The sequence below is a fragment of the Macaca thibetana genome, chromosome 18 (assembly GCF_024542745.1).
Source record: "Macaca thibetana thibetana isolate TM-01 chromosome 18, ASM2454274v1, whole genome shotgun sequence".
In the NCBI taxonomy this organism is placed as follows: domain Eukaryota; kingdom Metazoa; phylum Chordata; class Mammalia; order Primates; family Cercopithecidae; genus Macaca; species Macaca thibetana.
In genome coordinates this window covers 56,440,269-56,467,754 of record NC_065595.1, presented here as the reverse complement: position 1 = coordinate 56,467,754, position 27,486 = coordinate 56,440,269, and the positions used below count along the sequence as shown (strand labels likewise).

The 27,486-nt window shown below is 41.7% G+C and overlaps 2 protein-coding genes and 1 long non-coding RNA gene across 10 annotated transcripts in view; 2 read left to right on the top strand and 1 right to left on the bottom strand.

Annotated features, from left to right (window-relative positions):
- The window catches only part of TTC39C (tetratricopeptide repeat domain 39C), a 122,290-nt gene extending 119,008 nt beyond the window's left edge, over window positions 1–3,282 (top strand). For all 3 annotated transcript variants that reach the window (XM_050767798.1, XM_050767799.1, XM_050767801.1), the window contains one exon: window positions 119–3,282. In XM_050767798.1, coding sequence (XP_050623755.1) covers window positions 119–208 — 90 coding nt within the window. In that variant the 3' untranslated portion in view covers window positions 209–3,282. The remainder of the gene's footprint in view (window positions 1–118) is intronic.
- A 3,658-nt stretch (window positions 3,283–6,940) lies between these two features.
- Window positions 6,941–27,222, top strand: CABYR (calcium binding tyrosine phosphorylation regulated). 6 transcript variants are annotated; one of them, XM_050767808.1, is made up of 6 exons: window positions 6,941–7,096; window positions 11,055–11,223; window positions 11,324–11,377; window positions 21,734–22,075; window positions 25,587–25,710; window positions 27,138–27,222. In XM_050767808.1, coding segments are annotated over exons 2-6 (666 nt in total). In that variant the 5' UTR covers window positions 6,941–7,096; window positions 11,055–11,078; the 3' UTR covers window positions 27,139–27,222. The 6 variants fall into 6 exon arrangements, with proteins under 6 accessions (XP_050623765.1, XP_050623763.1, XP_050623760.1 ...); XM_050767806.1 differs by having other exon boundaries at window positions 25,113–25,710; XM_050767807.1 differs by lacking the exon at window positions 6,941–7,096 and adding an exon at window positions 7,316–7,506 and having other exon boundaries at window positions 25,113–25,710.
- On the bottom strand, window positions 8,604–10,230 carry LOC126941340 (uncharacterized). Its single transcript, XR_007721264.1, has 2 exons — window positions 10,170–10,230; window positions 8,604–9,104 (listed from the first exon to the last, which is right to left on the bottom strand). It is a non-coding gene; the product is annotated as an uncharacterized LOC126941340 (long non-coding RNA).
- Window positions 27,223–27,486: the final 264 nt, after the last annotated feature.

Here is a 27,486-nt window from a genome sequence, read left to right as displayed (position 1 = left end):
TTACTGGGAGTGTAGAGATTTTATTTTGGGAAGTACAAAACTGAGTGTGCTTTATACCACAGTACCCTGTGCAAGCTTAGCTAACAGAGTGCGTACATATCTTTCTTTGATCTTACAGGAGGATTTCTCTGGCTACGACTTTGAAAACAGATTGCATGTCCGCATCCATGCTGCTCTGGCCTCTCTGAGGGAATTGGTTCCTCAGTGACAGACCCGGAACACCCGCTCTGTCCCTCCCCACCCAGGGTCCGCACTTTAAAATAAAAGCAGAGGACAAAGCTCTTGTGAAGATCGGCTTTTCTTCTGAAAACCACCTGTGCCAGGGACACATTTTCCCAGTTAAGCTGACATATTAAAGATCTCCTCTTTTAAACATGTAGCTAAAAAGTAATAATGATGAGGAGGATGATGATGGTAAGAATAACAACTAAGCACCTGGGGAGAGGGTTAAGTGACCTTGCTCAAACGTTTTAGTTTTGTGATTTATTATTTTTAAAATAAAATCAAACGAAACATCCAACCCGAGATCCTGTAGGAACACCTACCTTAAGCACATATCTGAATGGATAACATTACGAGGTACCTGTAAAATTATTAACAATATTATTACATAGCATTTATATTTGTGTTTTGAAAAAATAAAAGTGCTTTCTAGTGTTTTACTTTATCCTCAGAATACCCTGGTGAATAACATAGCACAGATATTATTAACCCCATTTTGCAGACAGTGAAACTCAGGCACAAAAAGGTGAATTGACTTATCGCAATTAATTATTCCTGTTATCAGCAGAGCAATGAATAGAAAGCAGATCTCCTAACCACCAACTGACTGATCTTTTATTGTAAAAATAATTAATGTTAATAGGCCAGAATTCCGTGTTTTACTTATTAAAAGAACAAAATCTTCAGCTGAAGTTACGTTACCAGAAATACTCATCTCCAGATTGTCTACAGAATGTTTCAAAGCGATGGACACTCTTTTTCCTTTGAAAGCCAACCAAGTAAGAGCAAATATTAATAGAAGATAATTTTACAACTAAAAGCGTAACTCTTTTGCTAATCTATTAGCCTAGTCTATAGATTAGACAAACAGTATCTACATTTTGGGAGTTTACCTTTCTTTGTGAAAATTGTCGAATTACCAACTTTTGGAAATCTTTTGAGACATTACTTGAAAAAGTTATTCGTGAATGAACATAGATTTTGGCGTCAAAATATTTGCTGGTGGAACATTTGCTGGGCTACACAGTGCCAGGATTTAATCATTTCCCCCCAGCTCAGGTTATTTAGATATTATAAAAGGAATTCAAAGTTATTTTTTTATTCTTCATTGCTAATTTTTATTGTCATTTAATTTACCTCCATGCCCGCTACTGCAAACCTGTGGTTTTGAAGAATCTAAATACCTCAGTCACTTTTAAGAATCTCTGCCATAATTTGGCTCAATGTTTAAGGTTAGATTTTTAAAGACATTTTTATTGAGCTAAAGAATATCATTTTAGAGTGTCATTTATTTACAAATTCTTTTGGCTGAAGCATGATCTCATATTAGTATTTTAATATTTTCAAAATAAAACATGAGAAAAGCAAGTAAAATGTTGGCAAATTTAATCTGATTTGACCTTGTTTTGAGGGAATAACCATAATTTATTTGAAAGAAGTTATTTCTCACTGATTTTGGCTAAACTATATTCATGTTTCTTCATCTCTGTTACTGACCACTTTTCAGTAGACTGTTTCCAAAATGTTTATTCACATTGACTTTCTTCCTGATGTGAATTTGGTGTGGGTTTTAGATAATAGTAAGAGAGAAGAGATTGCTCTCCTATATTCAGTGAATGAGAAGGGAACTTTTTTCTGAAGAGCAAAATTGGTTTCCAAAAATATTGGATATCTGGGTTTTTGTTTGTTTGTTTGTTTTTCTTGAGATGGAGTCTCGCTCTGTCACCCAGGCTGGAGTGCAGTGGTGCGATCTTGGCTCACTGCAACCTTTGCCTCCTGGGTTCACACCATTCTCCTGCCTCAGCCTCCCAAGTAGCTGGGACTACAGGCGCCCACCACCACACCCGGCTAATTTTTTTTTTTTTTTTTTTGTATTTTTGGTAGAGACGGGGTTTCACCGTGTTAGCCAGGATGGTCTCAATCTCCTGACCTCATGATCCACCCACCTCAGCCTCCCAAAGTGCTGGGATTACAGGCGTGAGCCACCGTGCCCAGCCTGGATATCTGGTTTTAACTAGACTGAAGGGAAGAACATTATGAATCTTTAAAATACAGCTATTGCCATTTTGCTCTCTTCTTAACATGCAGCATAGGTGACAAGCTTTTCTGTCATGATCGTGGAGCATTCTGAATTGTGACGTTTTTGTTTGAGAGTTCATTCTTGAATTTTCAGTTCAAAATGTTGTTTGAGCTATTATTCCACATTCAAAGATTATATAAGGTCCTGTGCTTTTGAATCTTTTTCAAAAAATTTCTGCCTGCTTAAAAAACTACTTTTATTTTCCCACAGAGAGTTCAGGACTTCAGATTAGTTTGTGTTCAGCTCACTTAACTGGACAGACAGTTTTGCGTTTTGCAACACCAACCATCCTGTAGGTTTTCTTTACTACTCAAAGTATAGGTCTTTTAAAAAATTTTTAATCTTCGTTTTTATTATTATTATTTTTTTGAGATGGAGTCTTACTCTGTTGTCCAGGCTGGAGTGCAGTGGTGTGATCTCTACTCACTGCAACCTCTGTTGCCCGGGTTCAAGTGATTCTCCTGCCTGAGTCTCCCAAGTAGCTGGGATTACAGGTGCCTGCCACCGTGCCTGGCTGATTTTTGTAGTTTTAGTAGAAACAGGGTTTCACCACCTTGGCCAGGCTGGTCTTGAGCTCCTGACCTCATGATCCACCCACCTTGGCCTCTCAAAGTGCTGGGATTACTTACAGGCATGAACCACTGTGACTGGCCAAGTCTTTTTTTTTTTTTTTTTTTTAAAGAGTCTATCCATCCTAGGCTTGGTACAGATGGCCCCTGTGGTAAATCTGTGTTAACATGGTGGTAGACCATGGAGAGTGGGTAGATGGAGCTTCTAGACTCCAAACAACAAAACCACAGTGTGAGTACACCGTCCCATTAGGTTGACTGAAGTCTGAGTACATTTTCTGGCCTGTGTGCTGTGACTCATCCAACCTGTGAACTGATTGTGATCTGCTTGGTAACTTGGTTTGGTGTAACCTGCTCTTAACCCTTTGCTGATGAAGAAAATAATCATATAAGTGGAACTATTTGCATCTATGTGTGCTTCTTTTTTTAAGTTGTCATCACTCACTCCTTCCCCTGTCCTATTTTGGAGGCTCTCAATGGATCTTCTAACTTATAAATGTCAAATATATTTTTGTATTAGATTGTGCCTATGATGAGAGAAATCTCTAATGTATATTTTATGTATGCTGAACACATTTTTATAATTTGACACACTTGGAGGCATGGTCTAGTAATAATAATGTAATATGTACCTTGCTGGTTAATATAACTAAGATTTTACCTTTACTGGGTTAGGTATCTTTATTTTAGCACCTGACAACTGTCTTCTACTGAGTAAAGAATTATAACTTTTAGATGTCACAGAAAATTAGAGTATTTATTGTCACATATTGTGTAAGTCAGTTATTTACCGAATTCGCACTTTTCTGTCTCTGCCAACTAAAGTGAAAGGACAAGTCATATCTGATTTTTAAAATGAGCACATATGCGTGCATGCACACATGCACACACACGCCTTTGCTGTATAAACTTTTCCAGTGGATTTCTTCCTTAAGCAAATCATGCTGGCAAGTATTCAAATATGGTTTTACACTGTGAAGATACACATTCACAAAATCATGATGTACTGTTTTGGTTTCTGCGGATGGTATATTTTGTAGAAAGAAAATTGTTAAATCAAGATCATCCAAGAAGATATATAGTCGAGGCAGATTCTTTAGAAGCTAGAAGAGGAAATGCAGAAAGAGAAAAGGATAAGGGGAGCAAGAGAAAGTTGGTCCATAACAGATACGCTCCTTTTTCAGTAAAGTATGCAGAGCACAATTTAACTGGCTTTCTTGTGAAAGCTAGCAAGGGGGCTGAGCTCTATCACCTAGTTGACTTGGGTATGAAATAGAAGCAACACACTTGAAACCCAGGTGACCTCAGCCGGGCGCGGTGGCTCACGCCTGTAATCCCAACAGTTTGGGAGGCTGAGGCAGGCGGATCACGAGGTCAGGAGATCGAGACCGCCCTGGCTAACACAGTGAAACCCCATCTCTACTAAAAATACAAAAAAATTAGCTGGGCATGGTGGCGGGCGCCTGTAGTCCCAGCTACTTGGGAGGCTGAGGCAGGAGAATGGCGTGAATCTGGGAGGCGGAGCTTGCAGTGAGCCGAGATTGCGCCACTGCACTCCAGCCTGGGGGACAGACCGAGACTCCATCTCAAAAAAAACCCAAAAAAACAAAAAAAAGAAACCCAGGTGACCTCTATGTAATGCCTAATTCCTCCTCCTAGAGGCCAGTGGTTGTCAATTTTCGTGTTTTACGAAGAGATTCTGATTCGATAGGTTCTAGGTAGGGCTTGGGAAGGCATTTTTAACAAGCTCCTGGGACGATTTCTTACGCAGGTGATGTGGATTAGAGAAACATTGCCCTATTCAGCTTTTGTTAAGGATTTAGTAAATCTGGGAGAAGAGTTAAACACAAGCAGAATTATATAGCAAGGATAAAGTCATAAAGCATACATCATGGGATCACTGAGAGAATGCTGCTAACCCACTGGCTTCCTAAAGTAGATTTCTGAGATGGGTTATAAAGGATACGCAGGATGCAGTCAGGTGAAAACACTTGCTGGAGCAGGATTCAAGGCCTTGGACCTAATGAGCAAAAGCACAGAGGTGACAAACCTCATGTGTGTTCAAGACTCTGGAGCGTCAAGTGGGAATCACATGGTGATCGATGAAATATGAGAGGTATGTAGAGACCACACCCACAACCATGGAAGGATTTCGGGTATGGCAGAGGGGCAGTAGAAAAGAAGGTAGATTTGCGTTTTAAATCACTGTTGACCAAAAAATAACATACTGGTGACTGAAAGGGAGATGAACAGAAGGCCAAGATTGTGAAACCACATGAAATCATTAAGAGTTCAAGAAATCAAAGCAGCCGATGGGCAGTGGTTTGAAAATTCTTGGTTAGATGTTTTCATTGTAACAATTTGCATTTCAGAATGACTCAGCCAAACAGTCATTGAAGAAAGGAAGAGAGTAAAATCTTGTTGTTTGAGTTACAGATATTTCCGCATAATACCTTACACCGAATAGATGTTTGAGATGACCCACCGAGGTTAGGTTTAAAAACCATAAATGTCTCCAATTCCAAAAGACACCACAGATGAGGTCTTAGTGTTTGTACTTAGGATTTTCAGTAGCTCATTCATTATGTCTCTGACAGCTACATGTGTTATAAACCAAGCTATCAGAAATCATGACGGCCTCATCTTACTTTTATTTACATTACCAAAGTGGTGCTGTAGGTCAGTGACGAAGGATGAAAAATATCTGCAGAGCCACCAACACACTCAGTCGAAAAGCCTTTCTCCCTTTTTTTTTTTTTTTTGTGAGACGGAGTCTTGCTATTTCTCCCTTTTTAAGTATGTAATCTTCCCGAGAAGAGGGAGTTTGCCTGGCACTCAGTACTAATTATTAAGTGGATTAATGAATGGCACTAGATAATGCTGACTGGGGCCTTAACATTGCCTTTTATTGCAAAGTGCTCTGGAAGCCCTATTTTTTTCTGAATTAAAAAACAGGGTTTTTTTTGTTTTTGTTTTTTTGTGGGTTTTTTGGGGCAGGGTTGGGGAAGGGGGTTGGTTGGTTTTGTTTTGTTTTGCTTTTGGTCAGATATCCGCCCTGGCAATGCTCTTTGGTTTAAAGTAGTTGCTTTTTAAACATTTGAAGATGGATCAAAATGAAGGCTGCTTGTACTCTGATAATCATGATTATGGTGTTATTTGGAGCCCAGCCCAAATACCTGAGCCTAAATGAGTGAAAGAGCAAACTGTGGGCGTTTTTTTTGTTTGTTTTGTTTTTTTGAGACGGATTCTCGCTGGGTAGCCCAGGCTGGAGTGCAGTGGCGCAATCTGGGTTTACTGCAACCTGCGCCTCCCAGGTTCAAGCAATTCTCTGCCTCAGCCTCCAGAGGAGCTGGGATTACAGGCGCCCGCCACCATGCCCGGCTAATTTTTTGTATTTTTAGTAGAGACAGGGTTTCACCATCTTGGCCAGGCTGGTCTTGAACTCCTGACCTCGTGATCCACCCGCCTCGGCCTCCCAAAGTGCTGGGATTACAGGCGTAAGCCACCGCACCTGGCAAAGTGGGCGTTTTTAAATGAAGCGGCATTCCTTTAGTTTGGAAAAATTGAGCTGAAGTTACACACAGTAACTCCTTGACTTGTTTTTGACTGTGGGCTTTGTAGGGATAGTTGGTGTCTGATCTCAACTGTGGAGAAACAGGAAGTTTCGGGATTCATGCTAAACTCCCATTCCACAGGCGAGTTTCACAAAAGAAAAAGTGCTGTTTTGCATACAATTATTCACTCTGAGTCTACAACGTGGCAGAAATTATTCCTAAAGGTGACCGAAGAGAGCTATAGTTTATGGGGCCAGGAGCAGTGTGGGGAATTGCGAGGTAGAGACATAACAGCACTGCCATAAATCTCTTTCTTTCTTTCCAAAGAGCTCTAATTTTAGGCCCAACGACCAAAGACCGAGAGGCAGTCGCTTTGAGCTACTCCTGGCCATTTGTTGGGAAATCACCTAAATCCGCTCAGGTGTAGCCAGAAGTGGGGAAACAAGCCTCTCTCGCCGGCCAAATTACGGCCTTTGTCGCTTTCGGCTCCCCATTGGCTGCAGCCGCTGTGGCCCCGCCTCCTTGCGTGCGTGCGGAGCTTTGTGATGCGGGACTTCGTGACGCACGCCCTGATGCCTCCGGGGCTATAAAAACGCTCGCAAGCATCAAACCTCAGGAGCCGCCGGCAAGGGGGCAACGAGGAAGCTCTTAAGAGCGCAGCCGGAAAGCAGGTGGGGAGATTCTGGAGAAAAGGCGCACCCTGCGGCCTCGGAGACAGTTATGCCTCAGGGAGTCTCTCGAAATGGGAGAGGTCGTCGGAGCCTCAGGTGTCGGGGAAGGCGGAGGGTCCTCAGAGTTGGGGGGGACCTGTGGGGCGGCCCCGGCCCACAACGGGGAGTGCGGCGACTAGACGGCCAGCTGCCGAATCTGGGGCCTCGGTGGGTCCGTCGCCCGCCTCTCCTGAACAAGTCCAGGCGAAGTGAGCACGCCCAGCCTCCTACATTTCACTCCCCTCTCCCAAACAGACCTAGCGCAAAACGAGCACTGACACAGCGGGGGCCCACACACCGGAGGTTCTTCAGGGAGAGATGGGGGAGTGCTGTTACCTACGGCTCCGAAGTCCCTGCTGGCATCCTGAAAGGCATCGTGTTTCTTGATTAAGGCGTTACCCTTGTGGTAGTGGGCGCATGGACGTTTACAGTTGGGCGGGGCAGGGTTTAAATTCTGCCAGTGTTGGACCAGTATTGGTGATAGGAGGGATTTGGGGAGAATTATTAAGCTGTCGCTTTTAAATAACCCTAATAATGTTTGTGACTATTTTACCCGTTGACCTTCATCAGCTTGCTCAGGACAGTTCTTTGTGGGGAACTGAACTGTAGGACGTTTAGCGTCCCTGACCCCATACGTTCCCAAAGTCGGGGTGAGAACTAGTGGGACGGGGGATCATGGAGTGCATGGCCGCTGTCCCCACCTTTGGTAGCAGCAACTGCTAACTGCCTCTTGAAAGGTTGTTGGCGCCATCATGGTTTCTGGGAGCCCCCACTTTTTTTTTTTTTTTTTTTTTTTTTTTTGAGACGGAGTCTCGCTCTGTCGCCCAGGCGGGAGTGCAGTGGTGCGATCTCTGCTCACTGTCAGCTCCGCCTCCCGGGTTCACGCCATTCTCCTGGCTCAGCCTCCTCAGTAGCTGGGACTACAGGCGCCCGCCACCACGCCCGGCTAATTTTTTGTATGTTTAGTAGAGACGGGGTTTCACGGTGTTAGCCAGGAGGGTCTCGATTTCCTGACCTCGTGATCCGCCCGCCTCGGCCTCCCAAAGTGCCGGTATTACAGGCGTGAGCCACCGCGCCCAGCCTCTGGGAGCCACTTTCAAAACGGTCTATCTACTCACCTTGGGTACTTAAAATTAGACATACGATATGTATGAGTATGTATCAAATATATATATGTAACAAACAGTATATATGTATATGTCATTGCTGCCTATGCTCCTTAGCATTTAGCATATGGGACTGCCGAATCCCCACTTCTTTTTTTTTAAAATTCTTTTTCTGTGAGTACATAGTAGGTGTATATATTTATGGGGTACATGAGATGTTTTGATTCAGACATACAATGTTAATCACATTATGGGGAATGGGGCATCTATCCCCTCAAACATTTATCCTTTGTGTTACAGTCCAGTTACACTCTTTTCGTTATTTTAAAATGTACATTAACTTATTGACTATAGTCACCCTGTTGTGCTTTCAAGTAGTAGGTTTTATTCATTTTTTATACCCATTAACCAGCCCCACTTCTCCCCATTTTCCACCCAGGCCCCCATTACCCTTCCCAGCTTCTGGTAACCATCCTTCTTTATGTCCATGGATTCAATTGTTTCCATTTTTAGCTCCCACAAATAAGAGACCATGCAATGTTTTCCTTTCTGTGCCTCACTTATTTAACATAATAATCTCCAGTTCCATCCACTTTGTTGCAAATGACAGGATCTCATTCTTTTTTAATGGCTGAATAGTACTCCATTGTATCTGTGTACCACATTGTCTTTATTCATCTGTTGATAGACACTTAGGTTGCTTCCAAATCTTACCTATTGTCAACAGTGCTGCAACAAACATGGGAGTGCAGATCTCTCTTCTGTAGACTGATTTCCATTTGGGTATACACCCAGCAGTGGGATTGCTGGATCACGTCTGGTTTTTTAAAGATGGTTTAATTCAGTAAATCTGTTGAATGATGCTGTAAAAGGAAGTTTTCATTAAGGGATTCAATTATACTTAATTATATTCTGAAAGGATTTGCTTTGGCCAGTACAGATTCATTTTGTCCTGACCTTTGGGAAGATGAGATGTGCTTTTAAGTATTGAACATTTTGCTATGAGATATTAGTTACTTTATAATAGAAGCTGTGCCCTTCTATAATTAGACTATGCCACTTAACCCCATGAAACTCATTATTTATTGTAGGGATGTTGTTGAGGACATGGCTCATTATATCACACTATTTGCTTTATAAGGACTTGGGGGAGAAACTTCTCCTGGGTTTCAGTATCTGGAATAGCTGTGGTTCTCTCAAATAACTGATTTGTTTTTCACCTCAGGAAACCTGAATCACTTAACCACCTATCTCTTATTTTGTGATGGCTCCTTGGTAGCTGAGGGATCGATTTGATACCCATCTTTATCAAAGTGAAGGAGCTATGGCATGCATTGGAGTGCTAACTTTACCTGTAGCTTCACCCTGTTTTTCCTATCTTAGTTTTCCCCTCACCACTTTAGGGATTTTCTTATTTAATTTTGTTCTTTAGAAGCCTTAGATAATTTTTTAGGAGGAGTCAGAACACGTACACCCTGACATAGTTTTAGGTGGCAGCCTCTGCAACTCCGAGAATTACAGGTTGGTCTGTGCAATATCTCTGATACCACTTAAAAGCCAGAAAGGCAGAAGGGGAAACATAAGGGAAAATTTGGGAAGAGGGTAAGGGAGATATGAGAAAAGACAGGTACAAATGACGGTGGTATAACAATAGCACAAATAAATTATACCCACTCTGATTAATGTTAAAAACAAAGTTATTCTTACAGGTATGAAGCAGGCTGAAAAAACCCCCAAAATTTAAAGCTAAAAAATGCACACTTAAACATGAGCAACGGTTGGGCGTGGTGGCTCATGCCTGTAATCCCAACACTTTGGGAGGCTGCGGGTAGATCACAAGGTCAGGAGTTCAAGACCAGCCTGGCCAAGATGGTGAAACCCCATCTCTACTAAAAATACAAAAATTAGCCGGGTGTGGTGGCAGGTACCTGTAATCCCAGCTACTCCGGAGGCTGAGGCAGAGAATTGCTTGAACCCAAGAGACGGTGGTTGCTGTGAGCTGAGATCACACCACTGCACTCCAGCCTGGGTGACAGTGAGACTCTGTCTCAGAAAAGCAACGTGTGAGAATATATTTAGAAAAATAAGGAAAAATATTTTCTTACAGAAAAACTATCTTGTAACTGTTTGATGCATATGTATACAGAAAGGCCAGTGCCTGTGTGGTTTGGAAGGACTTGTTTAGAAACAGATACATGAAATGTTAACTGCACAAAATACTTACTGAATTTTACAGAGGCAGGTTCTGTTTTTTGTTCTTTGTTTTTAATGTCCTCAGGGTCTTGGCAGGGCTTTTCCTATGGATTTCTATAATGGTACTAGATTGCTCATCTGCACATAGTAGGCTATTGTTAGTAGGGTTGTGTTATTTTTTGAACTACCATCAAGAATTAGCCCATTTTACTAAAATGAATACCTACATATTAGAACTAAAGCTGATAATTTTAATAGGAGATAGTTTATTATTGGAAACTATAGTTAACTCATAAGGACTATTTTAGTCACTTTGGGAGGCCCAGGCGGGCGGATCATGAGGTCAGGAGGTGGAGACCATCCTGGCTAACACGGTGAAACCCCGTCTCTACTAAAAAATACAAAAAATTAGCCGGGTGTGGTGGCGGGCGCCTGTAGTCCCAGCTACTCAAGAGGGTGAGGCTGGAGAATCACTTGAACCCGGGAGGCAGAGGTTGCAGTGAGCTGAGATCATGCCACCGCACCCCAGCCTGGGCGACAGTGTCTCAAAAAAAAAAAAGAAAAAAAAAAACTATTTTAGTAAAACATTATTTATAAGACTTTGTTTTTCTTCATTCTAGTTGAGTTACAGACATCCTGCCAAAATGATTTCTTCAAAGCCCAGACTTGTCGTACCCTATGGCCTCAAGACTCTGCTCGAGGGAATTAGTAGAGCTGTTCTCAAAACCAACCCATCAGACATCAACCAGTTTGCAGCAGCTTATTTTCAAGAACTTACTATGTACAGAGGTTTGTTATTCCTTTGTATATTTGCTGCTTTGAAAAAGAAAACATTTTAAGTTGGGAATTTTATGTATCTGTATTTGATTTCCTGTATTGATTCCTTCAGGGAATACTACTGTGGATATAAAAGATCTGGTTAAACAATTTCATCAGATTAAAGGTAAGTACCACAAGTAGTAATAGTTTTAATAATGATGTTTATTAATTATTGCATCATTACTAGCATATATTCAAACTTAAGAATGGTGCCCACAAATCATTTGATGTTTAATCACATTGGTCCTTTTTAAAATATACATATATATATATATATTTTTTTTTCCAGAGACATGCTCTGTCACCCAGGCTGTAGTGCAGTGGCACCATCATAGCTCACTGCAGCCTGGGCTCAAGGGATCCTCTTGTCTTAGCCTCCCAAGTAGCTTGGACTGCAGTTGTGACTCATCATGTCCAACTAATTTTTTATAAATTTTTGATAGTGATGGGGTCTTGCCGTGTTGCCCAGGCTGGACTTGAACTCCTGGATGCAAGTGATCCTCCTGCCACAACCTTCCAAAGTTCTGGGATTACAGGCATGAGGAGAATTGGATTTCATAGTAATAAAGACTCAAATTATGAGATTAAATACTTTGTTGGAAGGGTTTTTTTTTTTTTCCTTTGCAATGGAGTCTCACTCTGTTGCCCAGGCTGGAGTGCAGTGGCGTGATCTCGGCTCACTGCAACCTCTGCCTTCCAGGTTCAAGCGATTCTCCTGCCTCAGCCTCCCAAGTAGTTGGGACTCCAGGCGCCCACCACCATGCCCGGCTAATTTTTGTATGTTTAGTAGAGATGGGGTTTTGCCATCTTGGCCAGGCTGGTCTCGAACTCCTGACCTCAGGTGATCTGCCTGCCTTGGCCTCCCAAAGTGCTGGGATTATAGGTATGAGCCACCGTGCTTAGCCGCTGTGTATGGTTTTTAGTGAGTCTTGGTATTTTTGGATTATTCCAGTGAAAGTGATGATGAGCAAGGAATCAGGATGGGAAAAGGTGACATGAGCAGAGGGCTATAGCATATAACATCCAAACTGAGAATAAAATAAAAATTGGCAGCTAAGCCTTAGATGCTACATAGGACTAAAAGGAAGGAGATCTGCCAGTCCTTGAGTGAGATAAACAAGTTACACTTCCCACAAAATGGAAACATTTTAAGCAATGAATGCAGTGATGTCAGAGACCAGCACCCAGAGGGCAGGGCGTGATGGCTCATGCCTGTAATTCCAGCCTTTTGGAGGCCGAGGCAGGAGGAGGATCACTTGAGCCCAGGAATCCAAGACCAGCCTAGGCAAAATAGTGAGATCCTGTCTCTAAACAAACAAAAGAAAACAAAACAAAAACACCCAGAGACCAGTTATGTCTCCACCAGAGGTCATGGAGAGCCAGCATAAAAGGACATGTGGATCAGAGACAGAGCTTACCCCAGACTCAGCTTACCCCTTTTTAGAAGGAGGAGAACCTTTAATAAAGGAGCAGTAGCCCAAAAGGCTCACTAATTAACCAAAAGACTTTTTGAAGGGACAGATTTTAAAACTAAGATGAAATTCTGCTATTGGGAAGTGAGCATTTTAATGCAAGATGAGATCAGTTAGAGAAAGTAATACTGTTCTGGCATATCTAAGTCACAGTGTGTAAATTTTGAGCCCTTTACAACAGCATGACATCCAAAGCTCTCTCTGATTGCAGTCTGTCCTACCTTTGCAATCATCTCATTTCATAGACCTCATGTGCTGTATATTTAAGACAATCTGTCATCTCCTGAAATGTGAAATTTCAAATCACTTGATTTGGGCTTATGTTTCTTCTCCCTCCAGGAGTTCCTTTCACTCCTTTTTCTACCTTTCAAATCCTACATATCCTTGAAGTTCAATCCATAATTTCATTTAACAAATACTTAATTTCCTGACAATTTCCAGATGCTGTGCTAGGTGAAATTCAGCAGAGAGGGAGAGATTTTCATTTCAGCTATGACAGAGAAGCCAGTATTGGACTTGTCCTCCTATCATAAACAGACATAAAAGCTGTATAATTTATATAAAATGAAGTCCAGTACCTAGATTCTTGGGAGAAAGGATTCCTAGAAATTCAGCCCATATTCACAGAGGCTTTCTTCCTGAGGACACTTTCAAATTCTTATGCAGGGAAATACAGCCCAAGCAGTGAGTGAAATCTAGGGAGAGGTGACAGAGAAGCAGAATTTCAGTCTTTCAGTGTGGCTGGGATGTGAGTGACAGTACCAGAAAGGAGGCATTTTCAGAGAAGGACCTCCAAAAGTTTGCAAAAAAGAATTTCCCTTGGGTTTTTGTCCAGCTCCTAAGCTCCTCATGTGTGGAGTAAGGCTTGAGGAGGTTTAGCAGAAAACAGCTATTGGGAGACTGAAAGCTAAGTCGAGAGATCAGAACCGTTTAGTGTTGGGAGAGGCTTTGCAGGTTGGGCCCAGCCAAAACTAAGAGATTTTTGCGAAACCCTGGCAATTTAGTTGAGACCTCAGAAAGGTCATACACTATGAATAAAGTGTACTTTAAAGTATACGTAGTGCACTATCATACACTAGGAATAAAGGTCATACACTATGAATGCACTGGGAGTAAGAACAAAGCTGAAGTATGCCCACTTTACCAGAATTTATAATCAAATCTCAAGAGGATCAGATTGATCTGCCATTAGAACAGAATCAGTACCATTTAGAAGAAAATAACAATCAGAGCCTCTACAATGTGTCATTTATAGTTTCCAGCATACAGTTAAAAATGACTAGACATTCAAAGAAGCAGGAAGAAGTGATTGATAAGGGCTAAAACATAACACACTCACTAGAAGCAGACCCAAAGAATATCCAGATACTGGAATTACTACATGAGGTGGATAGAAAATAACCATGATTGGTATTTTGAAAAGATGGAAAATAGATGAAAAGATGCAGAACTTCAACAGAATTAGAAATTACAAAATAAGAAACATTTATTCCATAACTGCAAACTATAAAATTATATGGCTTCATTAGAAGACAGAATTAGGAAACTAAAAAATGAGCCAACAGACAACCAAATCAAGGCAGATAACCACCAAATTAAGACAAAGAGAAAAATAGAAAAGAATGTAAGAAATGTATATGGAACATTGTCAAAAGGTCTGTGTCCACCTGTAGTCTCAGCTACTCAGGAGGCTGAGGCACGAGAATCGCTTGAACCTGGGAGGCAGAGGTTTCAGTGACCCGGTGACCCAAGATTGCACCACTGCACTAAAGCCTGGGTGACAGAGCAAGACTCTGTCTTTAAAAAAAAAAAAAGAAAAAAAAAAGTCTATGTCATTGCAGTAAATGGAAAAGTAGTAGTATTTGAAAGCGTAATGGCTGAGAATTTTCCCACTCTGAAAGACAATAGTTTACAGATTTAAGAAGTCTAATGAACCCATGGCAGGATAAATACAAAGAAAATGACACACAGGTATATTACAGCTAAACTGCTGAAAAAGACAAAATCTTAAGAGCAGGTGGAGGGGTAAAAGGGTACATTACTTTTCGGGGGAACAATAATAAGACAAATAGGTGATTTCTTAATAGAAACCATAGAAGCCAAAAACAATGGAATGACATACAGTGACCTAGAATGCCAGCCTAGAATTGATATATACCTAGTGAATATATCCTTTAAAAAATGAATGCAAAATAAAGACATTCTCAGGCAGCAAAAACTGAGAAGAATGCATTGCCTGCTCTACAAGAAATGCTTTTAAAGAAGTTTATAAGCAGGGCTTGGTGGTTCATGTCTGCAATCCAAGCACTTTGGGAGGCTGAGGTAGGAGGATCACTTGAGGCCAGGAGTTTGAGACCAGCCTCAGCAACATGGTGAGGCCTTGTCTCTGCAGAAAATTTTTTAAAAATTAGCTGGGCATGGTGGCACACACCTGTAGTCCTGGATATTCAGGAGGCTGAAGCTGTGATCACACCATTGCACTTCAGCCTAGATGGCAGTGCAAAACCATGTCTCAAAAAAAAAAAAAAAAAAAAAAAAAAAGCCTATAAGCAAGCAAGGAACACAAGGGAACTTCCTAAATCTAGGAATGGATACACAAAAACTTACAGACAACCCAATTGACCCATTATACCCAATGGGGAATACTGAATATCTTCCCCTCAAGATTGGGACCAGGACAAAGATCTCCAATATTAACATTTCTATTTAGCTTTGTACTGTAGGTTCTAATCAGTGCCATAAGGCAAACACATTTTTTTAAAAAAGGAAAGGCATATGAAGAAATAAAACTATTCCATAAAACATGGGACATGACTATGATGTAGGAAACCAAAAATAATCCTCCTCTTTTTAATCAGCTTTATTCTACAGAGGAGAGGGTATATGGGACACAGCCCAGATGTTTATGGGCAGAAGGTTTAAAAAAGTACAGATACATTATCTAGTAGTGTAAATCTTAAGATAATGAATTCAACAAGTACCCAGAGAGAAAATGGGTATTATGGAAGTCAAAGAATAAAAAACAGACAGGGTATCTAAAGAGCAGCATTTAATACAACCCCCCTCTAATTTATGCCTCGTATCAGTTAGGAAAGCTTTTGGTTGCAAGTAACAGCAAACCAATTAAGAGTGACTTTAAGAACAGATCTGAAAAGGTGTTCATTCTGCTCCTAATATACTTTAATAATAAGCATCACATATCTAGGCACTCTGCTGTGTCATTCTTAGAATGTTTTACATGTCCCCGCATGCTACTGCTCCAGGGGTTGTGCCTGTGTTTACATCAGGAAGGAGGAGAAAGTGGTGGCACTACTGATAAAATTTATGGTAAGAGAGATCAGAATTGTCCCATGCATTGCAGGACACCTAGCATCCTTGACCCTGGCTCCTAAAATACTAATGCCTCCCAGACATTGAAATAAATACAAATGTCCCCTCTACATCTATAAATACTCTCAGTGGAAGGATACTATCCCTTGAGAACCAGTGTGCCTGGGGCTGGGTACATTGCTGCCACTAATCTAGCTAAGATTCTCTTAGCAAAGAATAAGGGAGGGAATGTCTGCTATTCCACCCACCCTGCTTTAATTCTTTGCCCTTAAGTGAAGTTGGGAGAGATGAGGTTTGGTAAAAATGTGGGGAGGGGAGATGTGTTGGGAGTGATGGGGTGAGGGATACAGAAATAGACCCAGAAGAGAAGAGGGAAGGATGAAGCCAAAGGGATGCCAAACTGCATTTGGTGTTGCTCCCTGTGGCCCAGCGAAGTTTGATGGCAGCGCTGGAGAACCAAGAGGAAAGTGAAGGCAAAGGGGCATGGCATGGGAGAGATTACCTAGGATAGGTTGAATGGCTCTTCTCCTTCAAACTGGCCATGCCATCTTTTGCTTTCCACCTCCTACAGTCCAAATTACTAGCCACTTTCACACCTGTTCCTTATTTCTAAAGGTTAACCCAAATTACCTAAAAGCCACTGGACCCCATACGTATTTCAGTCACTGTACTGACCACATTGTCATATAATCAATCATCTGCTTATATCCTTAATCAGAGTGAGATCTTTAGGAAGTCTTATTCCTCTTTGATTCTTCAGTGTCTAACACATACTGGTGCAACTAATGATTGTTGAATGAAGAAAGAATGGAAGGAAGGGCGAGGAGGAAGAGGGGAGAAAAGAAACAAACCACCTACTTTATAGTCTCTGGTATTCTCATTCCAATCAGTTCAATACAGGCTAGTTGGAATCTTCTGTTTTAAATTCTTAAAAGACTATGTACCATACATATTCCTGACTTTAAGCACTCTCTTTGAGCGTCCCACCTCCAATTCTTATACAGCCTGTCGTATCTCTTGTTAGGCCCTGCTGCTTATACACTTCTGGTCTTTGATGCCTTTCAGATTTCCCATTTCATGCCAGAATATGTCCTTTTCCTTATGCTTCTTGGGCAGTCATGTACCCCAGTACCCTGAATCTCCGGATGAGTTGTGCCTATTTAAAAAAATACCATAGGCTTGGAATTTATCTCTTTATCCTACTGATTTCATGGAAAATCAGGATTCTGCAATGAATTTTAAAGTTAGCCAATTTGAGTCATTTTATTATACTTAAGGAACTTTTTTACAAGAAGGAATGCCTTTAATTATGTTCCTAATTCTTAGTGTGTATGTATAGTTTTGTCAGCTTAAGTAGAACCAGATCACCGAAGTCATAGTGGGTTAATCTTCATAAGGTTGATAAGATCAACCTTTAGCAAACCTAGTTTACAACTTGAAGAAATTCTGTCTTCTACAACCAACATAATCTCAAGGTTACAAGTCAGCAATTGTTACACGTATTTAAAGCTGACCTTAATACATTAGAGAAAAGCTCTTTACCCTTCTTAATAAACAGATAATGACATGAACTCAATATAGATTTATATTATATGTGTATAGTAACTAGTATGTATATATTTGCCAACATTCTTTCATGTATTCCTGACAAAGCCAAATCGTTGATCTAGTGTTTGCATTTTTTTTTTTTTTTTTTTTTTTTTTTAAAGACAGAGTCTAGCTTTGTTGCCCAAGCTGGAGTACGGTGGCATAATCTCAGCTCACTGCAACCTCTGCCTCCCGGGCTCAGGCTATTCTCCTGCCTCAGCTCCCTGAGTACCTGGGATTACAGGCACATGCCACTGTGGTTCATTTTTGTATTTTTCGTAGAGACAGAATTTCACTATGTTGACTGGGCTGGTCTCGAACTCCTGGCCTCAAGTGATCTGCCTGCCTCAGCCTCCCAAAGTGCTGGAATTACAGGCGTGAGCCACTGCGCCTGACCTAGTGTTTGCATTTTCAAAAACACTATAAAAGTTTAAGGCATCTGGTCTCAATTTTTTTAATTATGAAAAAATCCATAAGTATATAACACACACATATAAAGAAAAAACATCCTGCATTTTACCACCCAGTTTAGGAAATAGCCAATGTAATTTTAATCAAAGCTGAATCAAATCTCGAATTAGAGATTTGAGATTTATATAATGTTTAATTTGATATCACATATTCAAAACTTTTCTGTATCTCTTTTTAAATGGGTATTGATTCATTCCTTCCCCATTTATATGTGATTTAGAGTTTATTCGGTGCTTTCAGATGCATTATTTCACTTAATGTCCACAGAAACTCCATGAAGTCAGTTATAATCCCCATTTTGCAAGTGAGGAGGCCTGAAGCTTGGAACAGTTGACTTGGTCATGCAGCTATTAAATCTTAGAGCCAGGACTGGAATCTAGGTTTTCTCATTAATTTTTTTACTATGAGAAAGTTGCAGGGAAGAAAACAATATCCTACATTCCCTGGTAAATTGTTAAGGATTCATAATTACATAATGCTTTACCTTTCCAGAATGGTGGTTATAAGGGATGTTTTTGTTTAACAGGGGACTTCTAGAGACAAAAACATTGAGCTTTCTTAACATTTAAAACATTAAATCATTTTAATCTCCTAGACATAATTTCAGGTACCATGAGCCTGTGAGGGAGACACTTGTAACTAAAAGAGCAAGTGGTCCTTTGCAGAGTTGCCTAAATTATACCATAAGCAACCTGTCAGGTCAGTCTAGGGATTGCAGGAATCCAATCCCTAGATTGGCTGCGTTCTTGAAAACGCTCATGGTAAGTAAATCGGTGGTTGGAGAATTGAAGACCTTATGGGGGAAAATAGTTAGGGAGGCCTTGAATTGGTGTGGGTATGGGGAGGTCAATCTGGTTAGGAGTTGGACTTGGGTTTTGTTGTTGCTTTCATTACCTTCACTGTACTACAGACCTCAAATCCTTCTAGGAGAGGGCTACCAAGACCTTTTGCTGAGGGTGGGGCTGGGGTGCCAGAGCGTTTTTCTCAGCATCTGTGCTTCCCCCTCAGCTTTCAGCCTTCTCTGCCAGCATGCCCCACAAAGGGCATCTCTCTCCAAACTCTTGCCCCCTCTCCTGGTGGCAGCCCGCTGTCTCTTGTTTCTCAGCCTTGGGCTGGTTAGCAGTGCAGGAGGTTCCCTGTTGTTCTGGGCCTGCCTCAGACCTAGGCTGGACCTGTGCACCTGGGCTTTGGACACGGGGCTTTCTTGGTGTTCCTGCCCTCTGTCACATGGTAGCCAAACTCTGCCTTCCATCTGTGGTCAGTCTTGGGCCAGTGTCTCCTGTCTCTGCTCTGCTAATAGGAGAGCTCTGTCTGGCCTTCAGCCCTGCCTCCATCTTTCATGTGAGGCCCGTGGAAAAGTGTTTGCTAAGGAGTGTGAATTTCCTTGGGTCTGGAGTCCCAGGTAATTCCAGACTGACATGTAGTGCACCGTTGGCCTTTACCAGTACATTCAGATTATAGCTGGTACATTCTTACCAGCTGGTGCAATGGCAGCCTATTCTTTCTGGATCCTGCTACAGCTGAGACTGTTTCTTGTGTCCCTTTTCTCCTTGGAGGGGCTGGTTCCTCTTTTGAAATCAGGTTACTTGATTACCTTTTGACTTCAGCTCTCTGCTGGTCTCAAGAAAAGTTATGATTTTGTGGCTTATCTATCTGGCATTTTCCTGTTGTTATGGATGGAAACAATGTATTTTGTAGCTTTCTATATCCTAAACATAAGAGTAACTCTCCCAATGTCAGGCTTAAATAAGATTTTTCGGCTGGGCGTGGTGGCTCACGCCTGTAATCCCAGCACTTTGGGAGGCTGAGGTAGGTGGATCACAAGGTCAGGAGTTTGAGACTAGCTTGGCCAACATGGTGAAACCCCGCCTCTACTAAAAATACAAAAATTAGCTGGGCATGGTGGCAGGCGCCTGTAGTCCCAGCTACTCAGGAGGCTGAAGCAGGAGGATCGTTTGAACCTGGGAGGCAGAGGTTGCAGTGAGCCGAGATGGCGCCACTGCATTCTAGCCTGGGCAACAGAGCAAGACTCCATTAAAAAAAAAAAAAAAGATTTTCCCCCTCCTCTGAACTCTAAGATCTTTATTAGTACCAGTTAGGTAGTTGAACTTTTTAACCTATATTTGTCTATCTTATTTCCCCTATTAAATGTAAGCTATATGAGGTCTCGTCTTAACAGTCTTTCTATCCTCAATAGTGCCTAGACCACTCGTACATGTAGCATGTAGCGCAAGCACTCAGTCAAACGTGTTGGTGGGTAAAAGGGCTTTCCTAAAAAGTGGATGGGAAAGTCCTGAAGGAGGTGAATGGTTAGGAAAATGAGGTTATTGTTCTAAGCAGAGGGAGGTAACGATAGATGTGGCTTTCTCTCTTTTTGAATCTTTCTCTGCATGTGAGCATTTGGTATAATGTCCATGTCCAGTATTAGAAATCTTAATTGAATTTATAAAACATCAGCAGCCAATGTCAAAGGAGACACTGCAGGACACTGCTTTTCAGAATGCAGCTGAACCTATTGAAAATATGTCTCCAAAGTTTTGACTTAAGCCAAATATATTCTTTTGAAGCAAATTCTGCTTTTCTTGTAAATTTCATTAGAGAAATGCTTCCCAAAGGAAAATTCTCAGCAAACAGATGTGAAAACTTTTGATGAGTTAACGACTAAGGTAGTTAGGTGTGTGGGTGATGCACATAAAATATTACAGCAGTTTTCCAGCTCTAGGATTTTGTATATATCATCAGCTGTTGTGACCTTCCAACCCATGAGAATTTTCCTCATGCCTGAGGATTCACTTAAGTCTACACTTTGAAATCCAGAGATTTCTTTCTTTTCCTCTTGGCTGGGTCAGTCTGACTGTGGCTGTATGATCACACATCACTAGCAGCTGCTAGCATTTTTAGGTTAGAATATGTGACTTTCCTAATGTAAAAAAAAAAATCCTATAGTCCTCTAGCTTATCAGTTCATTAAGTTAAACTTTATATACCAACTTTCTTAAATGGAGGAATGCCTTTATTAATATGCAGCATCTATGTCATTACTAAGTTACTACACCAACAAAGATGAAATAATTTACTGCCCAAGTTGGTCTCCCTCCGACCCAACCTTTTCCCCCAGTTTTGTGTGGAAGTTTGATCAGGAGCTTTTTCCATGGAGGTTTTCAGCTTCCTTATTTCTAGGCACAAAGTTATGATCTTATCATCTTTCCCTTGATGCTGACCACCTTAGGATGATATCTGATTATTACGCTATTGAGAGTCACTTATTTCTAAGGAAATGAATTGAGGGTCTTGGAGTAGACAAGGACAGGAATGTTTTATTACCCACACTACAGATGTTGGAAAACAAAGCTGAAAACTCTTTTATATTTGTGTCTCTACTGACATCTGAATGCTCAACCCATTATTGCTTTTTTTTTGGGTGGGAGGGAGAGGTAAAGATGGGGTCTCACTGTTGTCCAGGCTGGTCTTGAACTCCTGGGCTCAAGCAATCCTCCCGCCTCAGCCTTCCAAAGTGCTGGGATTACAGGCATGAGCCACCACATCCCTATTATTGCCTTCTTTAAAAATATTTTTTTGGGGCACAGATGCTAATTAACCCATCTGGTTGTTGTGTTTTAGTAGAGAAATGGTCAGAAGGAACGACACCACAGAAGAAATTAGAATGTTTAAAAGAACCAGAAAAAACATCTGTAGAATCTAAAGTACCTACCCAGATGGAAAAATCTACAGACACAGACGAGGACAATGTAACCAGAACAGAATATAGTGACAAAACCACCCAGTTTCCATCAGTTTATGCTGAGCCAGGTGCTGAGCAAACTGAAGCAGTTGGTGATTCTTCTTCCAAACCAGCCACCCCTAAGACTACCACCCCACCCTCATCACCACCTCCAACAGCTGTCTCACCAGAGTTTGCCTACGTCCCAGCTGACCCAGCTCAGCTTGCTGCTCAGATGTTAGGTAAAGTTTCATCTATTCATTCTGATCAATCTGATGTTTTAATGGTGGATGTGGCAACCAGTATGCCTGTTGTTATCGAGGAGGTGCCAAGCTCAGAGGCTGCTGAAGATGTCATGGTGGCTGCTCCTCTTGTGTGTTCTGGAAAGGTGCTAGAAGTGCAGGTTGTGAGCCAAACATCTGTCCATGTAGATTTGGGTTCTCAACCTAAAGAAAATGAGGCTGAACAATCAACGGCTTCCTCAGTCCCCTTGCAGGATGAACAAGAACCTCCTGCTTATGATCAAGCTCCTGAGGTCACTTTGCAGGCTGATATTGAGGTTATGTCAACTGTTCATATATCATCTGTCTATAACGATGTGCCTGTGATTGAAGGAGTTGTTTATATCGAGCAACTGCCAGAACAAATAGTTACCCCTTTTACTGATCAAGTTGCTTGTCTTAAAGAAAATGAGCAGTCACCACCAGTTAGTCCCAAATCTGTAGTAGAAAAGACCACCTCTGGCATATCTAAAAAATCTGTAGAGTCTGTAGAACTTGCACAGTTGGAGGAGAATGCAAAATATTCCTCAGTATATATGGAGGCAGAAGCAGCAGCTCTGCTCTCTGACACATCTTTGAAAGGTCAGCCTGAGGTACCTGCACAACTCCTGGATGCAGAGGGCGCTATCAAAATAGGCTCTGAAAAATCTCTGCACCTTGAAGTGGGGATCACTTCAATAGTCTCTGACAATACTGGGCAGGAGGAGTCTGGGGAAAACTCTGTACCCCAGGAGATGGAAGGCAAACCTGTGCTCTCTGGGGAAGCTGCAGAAGCAGTGCACTCAGGTACATCTGTAAAGTCATCTAGTGGCCCCTTCCCTCCTGCTCCAGAAGGCCTTACTGCACCAGAAATTGAACCAGAAGGGGAAGCAACAACTGAATAAGGTTTGATGAAGCCAGGTAAGAAAATCAGGTATTTCCATTACAAATTGCATTTCAGGTGACATCTGTATTTCAGGTTGCCATCTATGTAGGCTCCCTGCAGATTGGTCAGTCTTTATTTTCAATAGATTATTTTAAAATGCCAAAGCTATTTAAAGGCTTTGTTGTATTTGAGATTCTACTACTATGGCAGGAGTGATTTTAAAGTGACGTCCCCAGAGCCTGGCCTCAGTTTGGTCATCCAGCACTTTTGTGTTATTCTTTTGGACATATTATGTAGTCAACAACAATATAGCCTATTGTCAGGTACAAAATATATTCATGTGATCCGAATAGGTTGATTGCAAAACTGTAATTAGAGGGTGTTGGTTTGAAATTTTCCTCTTGTGAATCTAAAATTAAACTACAGCAATACATTTACATAGGCTATGGCATTTTAAAAAGTGAAAAAATGGTGGCGTGTTTGACTGCTTTCACACTGAGTCAGGAGAGCTCTGTAACCAGGTTTGGGGTGCTGGGCCATGCGTTTTGTTTTCTGCCTGGGAGCTTCCTGCAGCTGAAGAGCAGCTTCATAGCTAGATGGAGAGGGGAGAGGTCAGGGGAGCCGGGAGGTATCAGCGGCGGAAAGGACAGCCCGGCACTTGAACAGCAATAGATGCAGTTCACGTAATTGGCTTCCTTTGATCAGTTCCCTCTCCCTGGCAAGTGCCAAAATCAAGCTGCTTTCTTGGCTGTTGAACTATCACCATGTTTTCCTGCGACACAGACGTGATGTGGCCTTCATCTCCATCTAATTATGGTATTTGGTCTGCTCACCCTCCTGCCTCATGGATAATTGCAGGGGCCCTTTTTAGGGACAGAAGGGACATGTATGAGCCAAGCCCCCATTCCTTTTGCAAAATCTCTCAACCCTGACTCTTAACCGAGCCAGAGTGATTCAAAAAGTGTTAGCAAAGCAGGTGTTTAGAAAAGATCACATTTTGTCTGGCAGTGTGACAGGGATTCTGCACAGCTGCAAAGGCAGAGGGCAGCACTGGGAGTGCAGCATGTGGGACTGGCGCTATATTTGTGGCTTACACAGCATGTCCAGACCAAGTCACTGTTTTCAAATGCTTAACTATTTCTAAAGGAAAACGGAGTTGTCCACAACACTAAGAGGATATTAACAAAAAAATGCAGACTATCAAACCCTCTCTTCCTGTGAGACAGTGAAGACCTGGCTTGGACATATTTTTCAACAAGCTTAAAAAAAAAAGATCACTTGAAAGTATCTGAAGCTATTGGGAAAATGGCCACTTAATCCTGTGTGTAGTGTTACGTTCTTTTCAGGGGAAGAAAAAGGCTGCACTGGGGATAGATGGCCCAGTGTTCAAAAGGTGAACTCGGCACATTTGGGCAAAGTGAAACTCGTCTAAGACAGTACTGTCTTCAAGAGGCGGGTGACACTTGCATTATAGGTGGCACTCCTAAACCTCTTTTTCTCAACCCAAAGAATCCCTGTGGGGCCAACCAGCCTTTTACTGCTACCTAGGACCTATGATTTCAAGTCTTGCCTAAAAGGGGTGCTCTCTGAGGTTCTGAATCCCAGATTATGTGATGTTTTATGTGTGGTAACAAATGAATGGGAGATAATGGTGCCTATGAAGGGCCAGAGAGATTTGATTATGTGGTGAAGATGATACCTAGTGCTAACTTCTTTAGGAAATAAAACACTATGAAGATGCATTAACGCTTCCTTTAATGGCTTAACACACTCTTCAATTGACTTTTGGGTAAAGCAAAAGGTTGCGTTGACTGTCCAGTTTCCTCTGTAAGGATCCTACAGAAGCCACATGTAAAGTTGAAGTAGCTGGAAATAGCAACTTAGAGTAAGATTCTTCTTCAGCCACAACTGTAGTGTCCCTGCCACTTGCCATCACAACACTGTTCTCGTTTTTCAACTGTAGAGAATCTCTTTCACACTGTCAAACACAATTATGCAGCCCCCTCTATAGCATGCTCTATGGTGCATATCACTACAGCTGTGTTATATGTAAGAGACTTACAGAGACATTACTATGCATAATGCCTGATACACAGACTAAAACTTTAATTCCTGCAAAATTTTTTTTTATAGCAATGGCAGCAAGTGAACGAGGACAGCCACCACCATATTCTAACATGTGGACCCTTTATTGTCTAACTGATAAGAATCAACAAGGTCACCCATCACCGCCACCTGCACCTGGGCCTTTCCCCCAAGCAACCCTCTATTTATCTAATCCTCAGGATCCACAGTTTCTGCAGCATCCACCAAAAGTCACTTTTCCAACTTATGTGATGGGCGACACCAAGAAGACCAGTGCCCCACCTTTTATCTTAGTAGGCTCAAATGTTCAGGAAGCACAGGGATGGAAACCTCTTCCTGGACATGCTGTCGTTTCACAGTCAGATGTCTTGAGATATGTTGCAATGCAAGTGCCCATTGCTGTTCCTGCAGATGAGAAATTCCAGAAACAGACCCTAAGTCCCCAGAATGCTAATCCTCCAAGTGGACAAGATGTCCCCAGGCCAAAAAGCCCTGTTTTCCTTTCTGTTGCTTTCCCAGTAGAAGATGTAGCTAAAAAAAGTTCAGGATCTGGTGACAAATGTGCTCCCTTTGGAAGTTACGGTATTGCTGGGGAGGTAACCGTGACTACTGCTCACAAAGTTCGCAAAGCAGAAACTGAAAACTGGTAGGTATACTTTCCTACCATAACATTTAGGCCTTAACACGTGCGTTTTAAGCATTTTGATTTGCTGAGCTGGAGATTTAGATATTTAAAAATAATTTGAGATAATAAGTTGGGGTATACTCTAATTTCCTTGGGTTATTGTCTCCAACTTCCTAACCACCAGTTACTAATAAATGCACAGCAGGTGCACTGCACCACAATGACTCACGCCAAGGATTTGATGCCCGATACATGAAACTAATGAACTCAGTCGCCTTTGAAATACCTAGTCCGTTGTCTAACACAGTGGTAGATGCGAAAAGGGGATGGATTTTTAAAACGGGACAATTTAGTTGGCATGTTTAGGGAGTAGGGAGGAACTGGGAACAACTGAAGAGCAAGGTAAGAGAGAAAAGTCTTGATTATGTAACGGAGCACTTAATCCACGTGGTAAGAGGCAGTAGACGGACAGGTGAGAGGCAGAGTAAAGAGCTAAACAGCTGAGATTAACTGTGGATGAGACAGTTTGATCACTCACAAATCATTTTTAAATTTTTCATTCATACTTAATGCCAAGCCTTACGCTAGCCCTTCTCCCCTATGTGTGGACAGTAGAGTGAGCAAAACATGGGACATACATCTTACGGGGGGGGGACAGACAAAAAAGTGTATTACAACATGTATTATGGAGAAAACAAGGTACTGACACAGGCCTGCCTTTAATTGTCACTATTAGATAGGGTGTTCAGGCTCAGATGTAAACTGACACCCGAGCATGAGAAGGAGCCAGCTTTGCAGGGTGCACCCAGGCTGTGTCCTAGGGCAGAAAAGAACATGGGGGTTCCAGAGACAGCAAAGTAGGCCACCGTGGGACTGGCTGGGACGGAATGGGGAGATTGTATAAAATGAAAGATTTTGATGGAAAGTTCAATGGGAAGCCAGCACAAGTGTTTTAAGCAGAAGAATGATAGAATCAGATTCCTGTTTTTATTAGATCCTTCGGGCTGCTAGGTGGAAAACATTAGCAGCAAGGGGGAGGTCAACAGAGGAAGTGGGGAGATGAGTTGAAAGTACAGAAGCGTTATATACCAATTAGTTACTTCAAATAATTAGTGGGAATTTTAAGTTGAACATCTGAAAGATGGACAAAAGCTAGATTTAATTCATAAGCAGGCTCAAGGACCAGTTACTATATTTTAAGGAAAGACAAAATTATCTTAGGGCTAGGTGCACTTCTTCAAACTCTTTATGGACTTCTAGTGGAACTGCCAAATGGCTGTTTTCAGCATGAAACTGCTGGGATAGTTCAGTGCAAAAGCCCATAGGTAACTAGTTAAGCTTAGTAACAGAGCAGGAGGGTAGACGTTGCATTTCTGATCTTCTGCTCATTTCACATGTTCAGTTTCATGTGTAACTAAACAATTCAATGTTTGCATTATTCCTAACAGATCCAGAAATGACGCTGTTTGGGTCAACATTTCAGGGAGGAGTCTGCCACCAGTGTAATGTAGCAATAAACTTCATGCAAGCATACAATTTTGCATTGCTTATTTTTGTAATTTAGGAGGACTACAACCAACCAACCAAACACAAAAGGCCTATCTTTTCAGACTTATAAAGCAATAGCATTTTCCAACTCCTATGTGTATACTTTTAAACTATTCCCACTCTAACAGATCTAGTAATGAATTTTCTAACCAGGTAGTTCCACTTGATTCTGCATTTGAGATTCACACCAAATGAATACAGTAGCACCTCTCTATACTGTATCTATCCAGAGATTAACTGAATGCTGAA

What these genes read in the sequence shown, in the direction of transcription:
- CABYR (XM_050767803.1), top strand. Translation starts at nt 11,079, where the DNA reads ATGATTTCTTCAAAGCCCAGACTTGTCGTACCCTATGGCCTCAAGACT. An exon ending in AGAACTTACTATGTACAGAG is followed by an intron (nt 11,224 to 11,323) that starts GTTTGTTATTCC and finishes TGATTCCTTCAG; the next exon opens with GGAATACTACTGTGGATATA. An exon ending in ACAATTTCATCAGATTAAAG is followed by an intron (nt 11,378 to 21,733) that starts GTAAGTACCACA and finishes GTTGTGTTTTAG; the next exon opens with TAGAGAAATGGTCAGAAGGA.